The sequence below is a fragment of the Cupressus sempervirens genome, chromosome 5, assembly GCF_028749045.1.
Source record: "Cupressus sempervirens isolate cs-2001-9-10 chromosome 5, ASM2874904v1, whole genome shotgun sequence".
NCBI classification, from domain to species: Eukaryota; Viridiplantae; Streptophyta; class Pinopsida; order Cupressales; family Cupressaceae; genus Cupressus; species Cupressus sempervirens.
Genome location: NC_143122.1, coordinates 67,564,299 through 67,581,279, shown reverse-complemented (window position 1 = coordinate 67,581,279; position 16,981 = coordinate 67,564,299). Strand labels below are relative to the sequence as shown.

Below are 16,981 nucleotides of genomic sequence, written 5' to 3'. Positions count from 1 at the left end.
GTCCCATGAAGGGACATGTCTCGTCTTAACTCATTTTTCAATATAAATACAAGAGATTGTTGCCCTTGGAAAACGCATACTGTACAAGCAGTGCTACTACATTTGCAGCGATCCTCATAACTCAACACAATCAAACTCTCTTATCTCAAGATAAGGGGAAAAACCCAAAAATCAGAGTGGTCCTTCATCAATATCTAAACAAGACAATACATCTACACAAAAAATTAAAAATATTTCATTTATGGTAAATAGGGGCATAATCTCCAAGAACACTGATATAATTCCTTTGCCTATAATGAACCGTGACCCAAAAAAAGCCAGATCGGAATCCTCAAAGGAGAGAAGAATCCCTATTAGCCAAAAAGGCAGGATCAAAATGGAAATGTTACATAGATGGGTGTTCCTGATGAAGGTCTTTTGCCTGTTGTGGAGACTCAAACATCCACTAAATAAGACCTAAATGGACCAAGCTGGTATATTGATTCTAGTGCACCCAAACATTTGAAGATTTTTTTTGGCAAAGGTATATAGATGCAAACTACGCAAGAACTTGGGAGGACAAGAAGTCTATTTCAAGCTTTGTTTTCTTTTCAGATCGACTTTGGAGTAAAAAGCAAACAGTTGATGCTCGCTCTTCCACAAAAGCAAAATAGTGTATTGCAGGGGGGCTATCTGTGAAGCAATATGCTTATGTTGCATCTTGACAGAAAAGGGTGCCATTGAAACCTAAAATTTTGTATTGAGGCAATCAAGGAGTGTTGAAGTTTGCTCATGTTCCATTTTTTTATGAACACACTAAAAACATGAGTTTCAGTGCCACTCACAATGAGCTCCCTTATTGTTCCACTCAAGAACACGGTGCTAAAATCTTAACCAAACAACTTACCATCATGAAGTTCAATGCTTTGCAGATGTTGATTTGTACTCTTAAGAAGGTGATGTAATGATGATTGAATTGTTAGAATATTATTATACATATATAATTATTAATAATCTATCGACTCTTGTATAGATATTAATTTTAGCATAATGTAGTTCGCTGGTTGGTTTAGTATGCCTGGTTTGGTCAATTACTCTTATGATTGACTTTCACTGATATTGCATTCCTCCTTCATAATCAAATTGTTCATTGCTTCCATTTCTATTAGTTTACACAATATTCTACCATTACAAATGGAAATTTGAAGTTGTCAGGTATTTTATCACTTCCATCTACAATCATCTTTCTTCAAGCTAGTTTCAGCTGGTCTTCCGGTTCAGCTAGTGAGATATTGAAACCTCAGTGACAGGAGTCTTAATAATGAGATACAGTACCTTCAATAGTTCAACATATCATTTACAATCTACAAGAGCAATGCTTCTGCATTAATGTAGAATGATTTCTTAGATTATCCTAGTACTCACAAATCAATAAATCTTATCTTCTACAGATGCAAACTCTTATTTGATGTACTTCTTTCTTTTTAATGTTTGGCATTCTTCTATCAATATTTCACACTGTTTCAAATAGAACGTAAAGCAATGATAACAAATATAATTATAATATATTCAATAAGGTATATTTTGGGAATGAAATTGAAAAACTACCTATTCTCTTCCAATTTTTGCCGTTATAACACTGAACAGCTCTCCTCAAAATTTCATCCTGCAATTTTATAAACATAAGCTAAGTGAAAACAAAATGCTTCAGAAGAAGAAACTTGGGATCTCTTACATTTCACTACATGATACCTTCTAAACTGCTTATAGCATTATATTCCACATGAGATGTCCTGTATTACATCAACATGTGTGCACAAACTTCAGCAAATTTCAAAAACTAACAAATCCATATCCTGTGGATTGCATTCAAGAGTTTACTAAACTCTTCTCAATGTGTAGTTGAATTTTGATGGTTGATAGCACACAACCATTCAGATGAGCATTCTAGCATCATCGCCCAAATAACTACAACAAAGCCTATATTTAGAATGATTTGACAACCAATGCCTCACCTCTTCTTCTGTCCAGCCTCCCTTGGATGACCGCCTTTGAGGACCCCCTGTTGGCCTGGAAAGTAATTTTTATGTTAATAATAACATAAACCCAAACATGAAAATCATGCACACAGACACATTCATGAAACAATAAGCTTCTTCAAAGAAGCCCCTAAAATATAATCAATTCCAGAAGAGCTTAAGAAGGTTGTTATTGATTCACAACTCATGAAAAATATATATGCAAAGATACTCAATGAAAACTGAAGGAAGACAAAAAGTTGAAAATAAATTTAGGAAACTAACAAAATGAAGCTCGAGGAATAGTAAATCTGGATAAGAGAAAAGGACACTTAGAAATGAACCAGTTGCTTATGATAGGAATGACAGACGCAAGGGTATGGCAGCAATAGCACTAGTAAATGGCCAAATATGTTCAGCACAAGTATGGTGAATTTTTAATCAAAAGAAAAGAAGGCCCATTGATGTTAACCATCATATCAAAAGATTACAACTCAAGTTATTATTCCCATCACCATTGTAAGGCAAGCCATACTTAAAAAATATACGTGCCAAGAAAAAGAAATGTGAGTTGAGAACACTAACAAATAGTTGATAAAACAGAACTATGGCTACTATCATAAGAGCTAGCTCGGTGGCATTCTGCATGCATTAAACAGAACTAGAATATTGACAACAATACCAGATAGAATTAAGATTTCATAATTCTATGGCAATCTATCAACACATACCACAACAGGAGAAAAGTTTATTAATGTCAGATATTAACAGCTATCACAGCCATTAAATATTATGTTCTGGCAATTATCACTAGTAACTAAATAAATAAGGGAAAAAATGAAAAGAATTGCTACCTTTTGCAAATCAATAGCATTAAGAAAAGCATGTGACAAGTAGTCTATGAGATGAATAAACTAATTCTTTCAGAAGATGAAAACTAAGGAAATTTTTTATGAATACATTTTGACACTTAGTTTAGCAAAGTTGAGCTTTTTAAAGCAGGAATTGACAACACTTTAAAAACCCCAACTTGCTTAATTTCATGGAGTGTCAATTCCTCCCCTCTTGGGGCAGGAGCAGATGTTATTGGACATTTCTTATTACACCTTCGTTATTCAATTGACATGATAATCCTGTTTCTAGGCAACTTTTCATAGGACAATATTTCCCTAGTCCATCCATTGTTTCCCTTGCATAAATATCAAGTTTCTTGATGTACAATAAGAGAGCATTTTTCAAAAAAGAAGATGTTAAATGAAAGTGAAATCAGGGGCTTTCATATAAAAGTGAATTCAGAACCTTGCATTTAAGTGGTAAATGAATTCCCATACCCTTTAACTGGAGGCAACCCCTTCACAGGACTCTCAAGACTCTCCACTGATTGAGATGAGCATGAAGCCCCATTACTTTTATCATTATTAGCACAGCTTTCACCATCTCTGTGCACATCTACACTTTCCAATTCTTCTTTTCCTACTTCCAATCTCTGTCCATGATCCATTCTTATTTGCTGTCCCTGCTCCAACATTGGCTCTTTACCCTTCCTCGGCCTTCCTTTCTTTGGCTTCAACACTGCTGCTACTAGTGGCTTGTCCAATTCAGCTGCCACTTTCTTCGTTTCTGCCTGCACTAGCCCCTGTTCGTGTTCCACCTCCATCTCTGCTCTCCTTCCCTTACCCCTTGCCACCTCAATTCTCATTTCCAACTGAACTTAGTCAACAGAGTCAAACACAGGCCCTCTTAAATATTAACTGACCTACACAAAACTATATCTGAAATTGAAATTTAACCATACACCAAAATTAACAATAGAAGGTATGCCCTCCAAAAGGAATCTGTATGGCAACAAATTCAATCTCTCTTCCCTACTCTTAAGTGCCAATGGCCTGCATCTTTCGCTTTGTGGGTTCCATACGCCAGCATACTCTTGTGGAAATTGATAAAATCATTTTAGTTCAAAGCCAAACCCCAATTTCCAGCCATTTCGTTCTTCCAAGCTCCAAAACCTAACCAGATAACATAAACAATAACAATGATTTTATGCAAAATGCCAAATAAAAAAGTATCCAAAAAAACTTTGACAAGTATCTTCTCCATGTACCTTCCTTCTAAACTATCAATAATTTGAAAGAAATGATCCAGAACGTCAATGATGCATAAGTACACCTTCCAAGTTGCAGAGCCTAAATAAATAGCAATATAAATATAAATAATTCAACACAAAACACATATATGAATTTTGCATATGTCTTCCTGAAAAAGAGAACAACAATTCAAACAAGATAAACCAAAACACACCAAAAAGCTAAGCTGTTCCCACAAGTCAAATTGCAAATCTCTTCCAAGATGCAAAACCTGATCAAATCCTAACAATAATAACACAATGCAAAATACATTTATGACAAAAGTATTCTTCTAAAAATATTCTTTCTAGAGTAAAAAAAATACAAAAGAACCAGATGCACAGCTGCAGACAATTCAGAAGTGAAAAAACCCAATAAAATAGCACTAAAAATAATACAATGGAATTCATAACAGCTTTCAAAATAACTTCCTGCCAAATCCTTCCTTTTAAACTAACAGCGCTTCAAATGAAAAGAAACAGAAGTAAACCAACCAGCTTGCAAAACTAAACATATAACAATATTAATAATTCAGCATAGATCACCCACAAGAGACTTGTCAAATGTTTTCCGGTGAAAATATTTGTTCTAAGACAACAATATTGAGTAATTCCAACAAGACTGAACCAGAAAAACATTAAAAGCAACATTTTGATGCAAACAATCTATAAAAGCCTTGGCACATGCTCTCCAGCAAAAGTCTCATTCCAAGAAAACAATAATAGAAAATAAACATACCAATAACACTAAACCATCCACAAACACATCAAATGTAAAGATGCCCCCAGAAATTGAATTAAAAAAACCTTTCAAGTTACAAAAACCTGACCAAATCCTAATAGAAATAATTCAGCCCAAGTTATTGAAAATAATTTTGGCAAATGCATTCCTAAGAAAATTTTGCTTATAATATATTAGAATACCAATATTTCACAATAAAATCCACAAGCACACCATCTAAGGGTCAAATCCAACTAGATAACAATAATTACATGCATACGATCCAAAGGAACTTTTACAAATGCCTTCTTGTCAGAAATATCCTTCAAAGACAGCAATAATTTTAAGAGAACAAACCAAAAACATTGAACGAACCAAAAAGGTGTTAGGTGCTGAGCTGCCCCTGCCGAATGTAAAGAAAACCTCTTCCAAATTGCAAAACCTAGCTAAATTTTAAGAGCAGTAAATCATTGCAGAAAGGTTTTAACAAAAGACTCCATCAAAAGTCTTCATTCTAAAATAACAATAATTCAGCAAGTACAGAATGAAATCTCTACAAAACAGAAAGCATACCTTACAGGCTGCAAAATCTAACTAAACACAAATAACAATAAATACAACCAAAATCATCCATGACAGCTTCAGCATATGGCTGTCCATGTAAATCCTCATGTTAAAATAACAATAATTCAAGCCAAGAAACCAAAGAGCACCAAGACGAACCACAAATACACCTTTTAAGCTGTAAAATCTAATCAAATAGCAATAACAATCATTTGACTAAATTATATTATTATCAAGAACAGCTCCAACAAATAACAATAATCAAAAGTGAACAAACCAAAAACATCCGAAAAACAAACCACAAGCATCTCCAAGCGACAAAATCTGACCAAATAACAATAACAATAATTCAAAACATAATGTCCAGAATAGCTTCAACATATGCCTCTTTGTGCGAATCCTCGTTCCAAACTAACAATACCTAAAGCAAACGAACCAAAAAACTATATAAATAACCACAAGAACACCTTCCAAGAAACAAAACCTAATCAAACAACAATACCAATAATTCAGCCCAAATTATCCACGACAGTTTCAGAAAATACATCTCTACCCAAATCCTTCTTAAAAATAATAATTCAAAATAAACAAGCTAAATACACCTCAAAAAATGTACATACACACCAGAGAGCCAAGCTGCACCCTGCAAACATCAAACTCAGACCAAATTAACTGCTCCAAGACAAACAGCACAGATTGTTTTTAAAGCGACGCACGCACAGAGCTCAGTCAATTTAGGGCAAATTTCAATGCACGAGCTGTTTAGCTGAGCTCCTCGACAAATAATAACAAATGTTTTCAATTTTAATTAACTAATGAATTGACTCGATACGTCTTTCCAAACCCTCGAGCCATTCCAAAACCAGCTTACCTGAGTTTTTATTGGCCGCCTGCGCTTTGCAGGGCTTCGATCTCTAGACCTGTTGGAAGCTAAATGGAGGCTGCTGTGTCTTCAGGATAGAGAGGAAAAAATTTGAAGAGTTTATTTTGTTTTTGTGTTGGAGTTGCCGTTAGAAATTTGGAATAAAAATCCTAACGTTCCCCAGGAAAGCACTTGACGGAACGAAACGGCGTGTTGCAACCGCAAGTTCTGACTTTTAACGGAACCTTAACCTAAGGGTATGGTGGTTACTACGGTTACAAGCTGGCCTAACCATTGCGGACTGGTAGCAACACTCTAGGTAGTAGAGGAATAACTACAAGAGTGTATTTTTTAGGATAATAATTATTAGAATTAAAACTGATGGGTGATTTCTTTTAAGAAGTTCTATTTTCTTATTTGTGTGAATATCATTTAGATGTGATGAGTGTTATTCTATTCATTCTTATGAGAGATGGGTATGTGTGAATTGCTATTCATAAAATATAGGTAAATGAGTTTGACTTAAAATATCACATTGTTGAATCTTGATATCACTATCACAAATTAAAATTATTATAAATTTTATATAAATTAGATGTTAATTTGATTATCCAAGATACAAATAGATATATAGTTGTGTTAAATTCATCCTTGATGGTTATGGAGCACTCTTCTGATTTTGTCTCTTTGGTTGAGGTTTTTGCCTTCTAACATTGCAATGTTGATTGGTACAGTTATTCACAAGGGACACCTAAGGTGACCTCATTGACCATAAAAGTTGTTCCTAAGGCTAGCAAAAAAAACCCCAATGTTTATGGTGGATTTTTCATAAGAGGAGATAGATTTTAGAGCGTCCATAGTGGTGAGTTTGAATGTCGTTTGTATACGTTTGCAAATGGTGTGGATGATAGTTTTTGGAGTGTCCATAGTGGTGAATTTGAACGTCATTAAGGATGACACTTTGACCTCAAGAGCTTTGAAAAAGGAGAAGACGACTTCTGAAAAGGAGTGAGGGTTATATATGGAAGTAGTAAAGAAGATGAGCACAAAATGGGTTGAGCCCTTTGCAAATAAGCTAACAGCTTGTCTGGAAGAGATCGAAGAAGAGATAGCATAAATGTTTTTTTTTTTTCATTTAGACAAGCTTGATAGGGAGATATATGGGTTTCTAGCCTAATCTAGGTAAGCTACATTAATGGACATCAAAGGTGTGTGGGGGCATTTTTTATGGGAATATTGAAATCTATTGTGAAGCATGGAGTTCCTTTGTGGTGTTGTTTGACAATGAGCAAGATAGGAAGAAAATCATAAGTAATTCTCAATCGAATTAGGAGAATAAGTTTTTATTCTTGTTGAAACCTTGGTACCTAGCTTTCAATCCATCTTTATAGTCCTCTGACAAGATTCCTCTTTGGGTAAGACTTTCTGATCTCCCACTTTGATATTGGTTTGATTCTTATTTTGAAGCTAATGGAAATTCTTTGGTTATATTTTTGGGGATGGACAAGGGACCCCAAGAATTTATCATACTACTTACACCTGCAATCTGGTTCAGATGGACTTGATCAAAGCTCTCCCAATAGATTTATTCCTAAAGCTTCCTAGTTGTGAGTGGCTTCAACCGATGGATAAAAAAAAAATACCTTTTAAATGTTGAAGATATTCTTGCCCAAGCATGTGGGTGTAAACTATTTGAAGTAGAAATTCCATAAAAATGTGACTTTGTGGAAGGAAGTCTTCCCTCAATCTTATTCATTGGAAAAAGAGGATGATGGAGAATCAATTGAGGCTCTTGAAGATGTTACTTCATTGTTTAAGTGGGGTTTATACTATGTAACATAAAAGTACAAAAGGTCATTGAAGATGTGGGATCAACAATGGGTCAACAAGATTTGAGCAGTGATGTCTCAAAGGTTTTGAAAAGGGACACGCTCGACAACTCTTCTATTGGTAGATCTCCAACAAAATAGGAGTAGAATCAATTTGGGACATGAACTTTGATCAAGGAATGAGAAATGGAGTGGTTCTTGAAACATTAGAGGGTACAAAAACTTTGGGAAATGTTTGTTTCACTTTAGGCAGAACTTGGTAGTGTTGGTACAAATTTGGTGGCCACATTAGTTGTCATGATGGAGATGTTATGATTTCTTTGAATGAGTCCTTAAAGTGGATTAAGGACGTTGAAAATTTGGAATAAGTTGTCATGTCCCCATTTTGAAATGGGATTTAATAATAAACAACAATTAAAACAATAAAGCATTTTTTTAGATAATAGGTCATAGTCGATTGATTTTATTAATTTTTTAAATTTTTACAACACGATTAAAAATGCATGCCACTAAGAAAGAATTGGGTGAAGAAACCTTTCAGCATTGCCCAAACTACAAAGAAATCCATATTTACTTTGGACCCGTTATATAATTATAAGATGGTTATACAAATTACAAGTAGAAAAATTATCATTGCTATATATTGCATACATGAGAGGTATGATGTACAATCATCTTTCTCATTCTTTATTTCTTGCTTTGGAGTCTCCATTAAACCTTCTCATATACCACCATTTTTTAAGGCATTCCCAATTCTCGCATATGACTAAAAGATAACTTCCAAAGATCTTGCCAACCTTATTAGTACCATATAACAAAAAATTGCATATAAGATTTACTAAAGATATTTCTCGACATCTTGGTAGTAAATAAATCCACGAATCAAGTAGTAAATAGATATAAATTTAGGGTATGATTAAGAAAATTTAGATATTACTAACTTTGTGTATCAATTTTAATTATGAACATTATATCATAATGAAAAGGAGTGTGTTTATAAAGACCATGCCAAATTCCCAAATCAATGAGTATACCTACCCATATAAGATCAACCAAAAGGATATTAACAGAAGTGACCATATACATTTACAAGAGAATATATCCACTCGTATCAATCTACTTATTGTGTTTTCTATATATTTAGGTTTAATATATTGAATTATGAATTTTGTATTAGAACATTGATTATTATAAGTTCTCAATATATTATATGTTTTCTTCTTGATTAAATCCATGCCTATAGGGGAACCAATATGATAGTACTTTTTGAGACAATTGGAACTTGATCAGGAGGGAGAGATGGAGGTGCCCTAGCTTGGTTACAAGTTTGCATGCAGGGGTTTTGTTTCTGTTTGGCATTTGCGGGGACTTTTTCAATTTGCTAGCAGTTGTTCTAGTTTTTGTTTGTCTTTCTAGGTTTCAATCTTTCCATGGCAGAGATTTCTATGGCATCAATTGTGGATCTTTCTCGCATTGACAAGGCTCATAATGGGTCCTCTTCAAGCATGCATGCACAACAAGCAGATACATTTTATATGAGTGCTAGTTCTAATATGAAGAAGGTTAGTGGGTGTCTTCTTGGAACCTAGGATCGCCCAATTTTGGTCATTCCTCCTAATTTGGTGGAAGAAGATGTCTCATATTGGAGTAGACATGCTCTAATTTATAAGTTTGTATTCGTATTCCTTTTTCCACTCTTGAGGCTTGGATCCAGTGTTCCTGGTAGATTGAAGGAGATATGACATTATGCTTGCAGCAAATAGCTATTTTATGGTTATTTTCTCAAATATTGCAGATTGCAATAAAGTTTTTGAAGGTGGCCCATATTTTTATAATCAGGTTGGATTATTTATTAAACCATGGCATGCAAGTTTTAATTTAGCTAAAGAGATGCCTTCTCGAGCTCCTATTTGGATTCATCTACCTCACCTCCCCTTGGAGTTTTGGCAAGAAGACATTTTACATAAAATTGCTAGTCTCTTGGGAAAGCCTGTTACAGTTGCTACACAAACCCTAATAAAAAGGTTATTTATTTTGCCCGGATTTGTGTTGAGATAGATCTAAATAATCCCCTTGTCAGATTCGAAGGAAATTTGTTTGGGATCTTCGTTATGGATTCAACAGTTAGATTATGAATCTGTACCTTTTTTATGTCAGTTTTGTCATGATTATGGCCATCTCCTACGACATTGTCCTAAAGTTTGTAAGGAAGCTCATTCCCCTCTTCAACACCTCCTTCTCTGGGTAAAGTGGACAAAGGGAAAGCTCCCATGATGGCTAAAGATCAGGGAAAGGACAAGGAAGGATTTGTACCTCTTGAAACTAAGGCTAATAGATGAGGTCAGAAGAGGCCATTCAAAGATAAACAGATAGATGGAAGCTTTAACAGGTTTGGGGTGGTAGAGAATTTAGCTTTGGAAGAAGGGGTCCTGCATGTGGTCACTTCTAATAATGTTGGGGTCAATATGGAGGTTGTACTAGCTCTTGAACTAGAACCAATTCAAGCTATTCAAGGACAACAAGTGGCTCAGGTGACTTTAAATAATTCCATAGAGGATGACATTGTTTTGGCAGATTTAGCTAGAGAAGTTTTAGTTTCATCTCAAAATAAGGGTTCATCTCATAGATTGAGAGCGCAACAATGACCCCTTAAGAAAGGTCCTGTTGATAGCTCCTCAAAAGGGTGGAAGACAAACCTTGAAAATATAAAATTGATTAGAGATATATTGGTGGAATTTGGGTTTGTTAAACCTATTGATGCTCACTTTTCTCAAACCCCTGAATGATCATTCTCTCTTGGAATGTGAGGGATTTGAATAGCACCTATTGTCAAAAAGTTATTCATGATTTGATTGCAATTCATTCTCTAGATGTCTTTAGTATTCAAGAGACTAAGGTTTTTGTTGAGGTTATGCATCAACATGCTCCATGCATTTGGTATGCTGGTCATTGTCAAAGTATTGGTTCACAAGGGAATTCTGGAGGTTTGACTCTATTCTAGGACCCTCAAAATATTTCTCCCCTTTGGTGGATTTCTAGTCATTATTCAATCTCTATGGTGGCTACTGCCTTGGACTCTAGTGAGACTATTCTTGTGACAAATATTTGTGCCCCTATTGACATTCGTGGGAAGATTCATCTCTGGGATCACATTAGGTATGTGTGTTCTTGTGCTCCTTATTTTCCTTGGATTTTAGGAGGTGATTTTAATTCTATTTTAAGTCTTGAGGAGAAAAGAGGAGGTTGGCCAAGGCTTGGCCCTGCTTCTAATCTTTTTCAAGCCTAGGTGGATGTTCTTTTTGTTATTGATGTTAAGCCTTCAAATGGGGTTTTCACTTGGAACAATAGACGAAATGGTTAGGAAGCTATCTCAGAACATTTGGATAAGTTTCTTGTTTCATGTTATTGGGTTGGCAGTGGCCTAATTACGCATTTTTAAATTCTTAATTGGAGAGGTTTTGATCATTTGTTGATTAAGTTATCTTCTTCTCTTGTTGCACTCCCTAAGAACCCTTCTTTTAAATCCCAACTTATGTGGCTCCAAGACTCATCCCTTTATGATTTGGTGGCTAAGTGGTGGAGAGAGGGTGGCCCATCTTATGGCACGGCTATGTTTGTCTTTGAGAAGAAACTTAAATATGTCAAATATCATCTTAAGAGATGGAATACTTTGTCCTTTGAGAAACTTCAATTTAGAAAGAGGAATGCTCTAGATCATCTTGTAGTGATTACTTGCCAAATTAGGAACTTTGGGCTTATAGAGGTTCTTGGCAGGGCCGAATCCCAGGCTATGTGGGATGTGGAAGAATGGGAACTTAAAGAAGAGATTTTCTGGAAACAAAAGGCTCGAATTGATTGGTTGTAGGAAGGGGATAGAAAAATTGCTTTTTTCATCATTATGTTCAGGCTCGTCGTAATAAAGGGTATATTTCTTCTCTTGTTACTACTAAAGGACTTAAGATTTTTTCTTAATCTACTATGACCAAGGAAGCCCTTTAATTTTATTCTAACCTTTTTACTGAGGATTCTCAGCCTGCAGCTGAGGAGGAGAACTTAATTCTTTCATGCATTGCTTCTCTTATCACCAATGCTATGAATGATTCTCTTCTTCGTCCAATTTTGATATCTGAACTTGAAGAAGTTGTGTTTGGGGTGAATAAAGGTAAAGCTCTAGGCCTAGATGGCTTTCCTATGGAATTTTTTCAGGAATTTTGGGAAATTATTAATATGGATCTCTTGGAGGTGGTTAAGGAATCCCTTCAGAATAAGCAAATGTTTCATGCATTGAACTGTACTTTACTGACTCTTATCCCTAAGAAAGAAGGTGTTGATAATCTTGAATCCTTTCATCCCATTGCTCTTTGTAATGTTGTGCACAAAATTATCACCAAATTGATTGCTCACATACTTAAGATATGCCTTCCAGTTGTGATTTTAGAGGAACAAGGCAATTTTGTGGCTAGTAAGCAAATTCTTGATGGAATTGTTATTGCTTCTGAAGTTATTCATTCTATGCAAACATCAAAAGAGCAAGCTATGTTCATTAATTTGGATATGGCTAAGGCTTATGACAAAGTCAAATGGAGTTTTCTCCAGAAGAGCCTCTTGGCCTTTGGTTTATGCCAACAGTGGATGAACTAGATTATGAGTTGTGTTACTTCAACTTCTTTCTCTAATCTAGTGAATGGTGTTCCTTTAAAGCCCTTTGGTGCCTCTAGAGGACTTCGCCAAGGGATCCTATTTCACCTTATCTCTTTATCATTCTAGCTAAGGGTTTGGACCACTTTCTTAAGCTTCGTATTCACCAAGGTTTGATTCGTGGGTGGAAATGGGTTGTTGGCTTGCCTCCTATTTTGCATCTTTAGTTTGTGGATGATACTTCATTTATGGGACATGCTCATCTTTAGGAAGCTACTTCTTTTAGGCATGCTTTGGATGTGTATCTTGCAGCTTCAGGACAGAAAGTTAATGAGAGCAAATCCTCCATTTTTTTCTTCTATACTCCCAAGGCTATTCAAAGGCGTATTGCTACTATTTTGATGTTTTAGATTGGGTCTCTTCCCTTTATTTATTTGGGTATTCATCTTACTATTGGTAGACATCCTAGATCTTACTGGCAAGTTTTTCTTGATAAACTACAGCAAAAGGTTAATCATTGGACTCATCGATGGCTATCAACTGTTGCTCGCTTGACTTTATTAAAATCAGCTATTCAAGCCCTTCCTATTTATAGGTGTTTTGTTTAGGCTGCTCCTATGTATTTTCTTCAGGAATTTGGTGCTCTATCCCATCAATTCCTTTGGAGTGGGAACCTTTCAACTTCTAAATGGAGTCTAGTTAAATGGGAAACAGTGTGTAGACCTCAGAAGAAGGGTGGCCTTGGCTTATAATCGGCTATTTTAAATGGACAGGTTCTCACTACAAAACTTTATTGGCGTTGGTGTACTAACCAACATCAACTTTGGGCTCGTATTCTCACCCATAAGTATTTTCCAGATATTGATGTGGTGGAAGTTCACTGCTTTCCTCTAGAAGGGAGAGGATCCATGATTTGGAATACACTAAAATTTGGAGCTCAGTTGGTTAAAGATGGTCTCTTCTGGATTTTTCATTTAGGATCACAAGCTTTATTTTGGCTTGACTCTTGGGATAGGCACCCTCCTATTTTTACCACTCATCCTCAGCTACATGCCCTCTATCAAAATTTTAGTGTTGCTGGTTGGGACAAAGTTGATTTTTATAAGATAGGGTGTGTTAGAGGTTTGACTCCCTCCTTTCATTGGAAACACCCTTCTGAATGGCCTCTAGGAGGATTTGAGGACGATAGGAAGGAGTTGTTTTAGATTTTACAGTCTTGTGAGTGTACTACTTTGGTTGGTAATGATGTTCTTTCTTGGGACAGTGAAGATTTGTCTGGAAAAAATTTAGTGTCTGTAGGATATGTTGAGCTTCTTTGGTAGACGATGGGGGACATTCAAATGCCTTGGTGGAAGCAAGTCTGGTACAAGTTTTCGTGGCCCAAATGTAATTTTTTTATGTGGTTGGTGGTCCATAACTGATGTCTTATGTGGGATAATTTATGCAACTGTGGCTTCCAAGGACCCTCAATGTGCATTCTATGTTGGACTAGTGAAGAAAATATCTCTGATCTCTTTTTCCAATGCTCTTTCACTAGACATATTTAGCACTCTTGGTGGAATGTGTGGAACCAATACTATTGGTATGTTTCCTCACTGGGAGAATTCTTTGGTCATTGGGGTAAGGCTCCTATCAAGACTTCATTTCTTCAAGTTGCTTGGACTCTTGGACCCTCCTTTATTATTTGGCATATCTGGTTAGAAAGGAATTGTCGTATCTTTAAGGATGAGTTTTTAGAGGTTCCTCACTTATGGTGGGAAATTCTCCATTCTTTGGGGGAAACTATTTCTGCAAAATGTAACACTTCTGAGGCCATGGAACTAGGAGAGGATATTTTCAATAATCATCTGATTATTCCCCCCTCACATGGAAAACTACTAAGAAAGAGGTGTAAACATCCCTTGTGAAAGATAAATAGGGTGGGGAAGTGGAGTACCCCTCCACAGGGTAATCTTAAAACCAACACGAATGGGTCTTTGAAGGGAAATCCAAGCCCTGCTAGCATTGGTGGTGTTGGTAGAGATAGTAAGGGGGATGTCCAGTTTGTGTTTTCTATTTATAAATATTGTCACACTAACAACCTGATGGAGGCCATTGTTATTTTGTATGTTGTGAAGAATGCTTGTGACCTTGGTTGGAGAAGGCTTATCTGTGAATTAGACTCACAAGTGGTGATACGTTTATTGAATCGACAACATTATGAAGTTGTTAGTTGGAGTTAGCTTTGATTATGGACCAGATTCATAATCTGTGTACTACTTTGGAGTCTATTACTTTCACTCATATTCCCAGGAAATGGAATAATGTTGTTGATTGTTTGGTGAAGTGGGCTTTTGACCATATGTGTAATTGGAACATTTTTGATAAGACTCAACTTCCGATGGGCTTGTCCCATGAACTCGATCACTTGGTTGATCTTGACAGGGCTATCTAATGCACTTTCTCTTTTTGTTCTTGTTTCTCTTTTAGCTTGAATAAATTTTCACCCCTCCTTTGAAAAAAAATACATGCCTATAGTAACAAAATGATTATGTTTTCACCTTAAGTTGTTGTAGTTATGTTGTTCATCTAAATTCTGATATACATGCTCAAAACATCTTAAATTCATGGTGAAAGAGTCTGGGGTTCCTTATTAAATTTAATGATATTGTTGCATTCATATTACCTTCATAATTTTTGAATCCATCTAATGATTATTGGAATTTACCACCCTCACATTCTAAATCTAATAGGGATATTTGTGCCCAAAAACAACATTTCATGGTATCTAGCTACATTATTTATATATTAACGTTCACCAAGAACTTATACAATATTTAAAACCAAAGAGACATGCACGCATCCTCTATAAATGATAATATGTGGATAACATACTATAGTAAGCCCCTAAACCAAAATATGCATCCATAAGTACCAAGCAACCTAAACGCTATCTACAACGAACTCCAAGATAACCTATTTGAATTGAGACCATTGGTCCGCCTCACAATAGGTGTATAATAATCATGCTCAAGGCCATGCTTAGGAATAGTGTATTCAATCTAAGGATTATTTTTCCCACTATGAGGTGCATTTAATCTTGTCAACCCAGGGACGTATACTTCAAATGGTCGGCACAATATGTGCACTAGGTCTCTTAATGAGTCATTATGCTTATGCTACAGGAAAGTAAAATGCAAGCAAAGAACCTACACTAGTGTTGCAAGAAACTAACACACTTAACTCTTTACTGAAATGAATATTGGAAATGCAATGAAATGCTAACATATATTCCAACTCAGTTCATCTACTACAACTGTTGTCATAGATACTGCAGGAACATTCACAAAGTATGATGCTATAGGAAGAAACTTATAACTTCTACGTGCAATACTAAAAATTCTTGAAAATAAACCTATACTGCTCTAATCTAATCCACCTCCTAAGTGGGCCCCTTTGGTTGACTTCTGCTAATCTACTAACATAGACTGTAAGCCAAGAACTATTTAATTACGTTTTAGAAATTCATTACATGGGAACAATACATAGAATTGTAAAAACAAATCACTGCAAGAGTTAATAGTTTATTTTCATAAACTTTCTTCTTCTAATCTCTAACACAATTGGTATGATCCCTATAAATAGAAGATCAACACTTATTTTGAAATAGAAAATCAAACAAACTAGCTATAAATCCATAGGAGAAAAAGAAGGAAAGACAACAACTCAAGGTGGGAAGAAAAGATAACGACTCAAGATGGGAATAATAAAGTCTAGACAACCGCTTGGACATAATAATAAATGCAGAGAATGTAGCACATCTTCATAGCTGCTCCATACTCGCAGATGTGTCCTTTGGTACTGTTATAACTTTTCCACCGTGGCTAAACCTCAATGTCTTTTCTCCTTGAATGTTATTGGTTGTCTTCAACGTTCATCCTTGAATTCTTCTAATCATCTTCAACTTCATTGCTAATAGGTAGTTATATTGCAGAGATATTTACAAATAAGCATTATCAAATTAAATTCAAATATAAGAACACACATTTTGATGGTTATATGAAATACTGCATTATATATATAATATTGGCAAAAGATGACATACTATCTACCCATAGGTTAATCATTGTTTTAGGTAAACATAAGTTCACAAATGTCTTGATGAAAATAAAATAGAGTGTTAAACAAAGTGTTTAAAACTATCATAAAATAGAGGCAATAGTTAGCCTCATCATCTGCCCCCTAGTAAACTGATGCTTGTCCTTAAGC

At 35.4% G+C, this 16,981-nt stretch overlaps 1 protein-coding gene across 6 annotated transcripts in view; it reads right to left on the bottom strand.

Annotated features, from left to right (window-relative positions):
- LOC149554581 (uncharacterized) overlaps window positions 1-6,473 on the bottom strand; it is an 88,477-nt gene extending 82,004 nt beyond the window's left edge. For 5 of the 6 annotated variants that reach the window (XR_016364387.1, XR_016364388.1, XM_089828635.1 and 2 more), the window contains exons 1-4: window positions 6,276-6,473; window positions 3,329-4,003; window positions 1,995-2,049; window positions 1,588-1,645 (exon numbers count right to left, since the gene is read on the bottom strand). Coding sequence is in view for 4 of the 6 variants with exons in the window: in XM_089828635.1 (XP_089684761.1) it covers window positions 1,588-1,645; window positions 1,995-2,049; window positions 3,329-3,696 (481 nt within the window). In the remaining 2 variants the exon portion in view is untranslated. Of the gene's footprint in view, window positions 1-1,587; window positions 1,646-1,994; window positions 2,050-3,328; window positions 4,004-4,098; window positions 4,181-6,275 lie in introns of all 6 variants that reach the window. The other variant, XM_089828636.1, reaches the window with a different exon arrangement.
- Window positions 6,474-16,981: the final 10,508 nt, after the last annotated feature.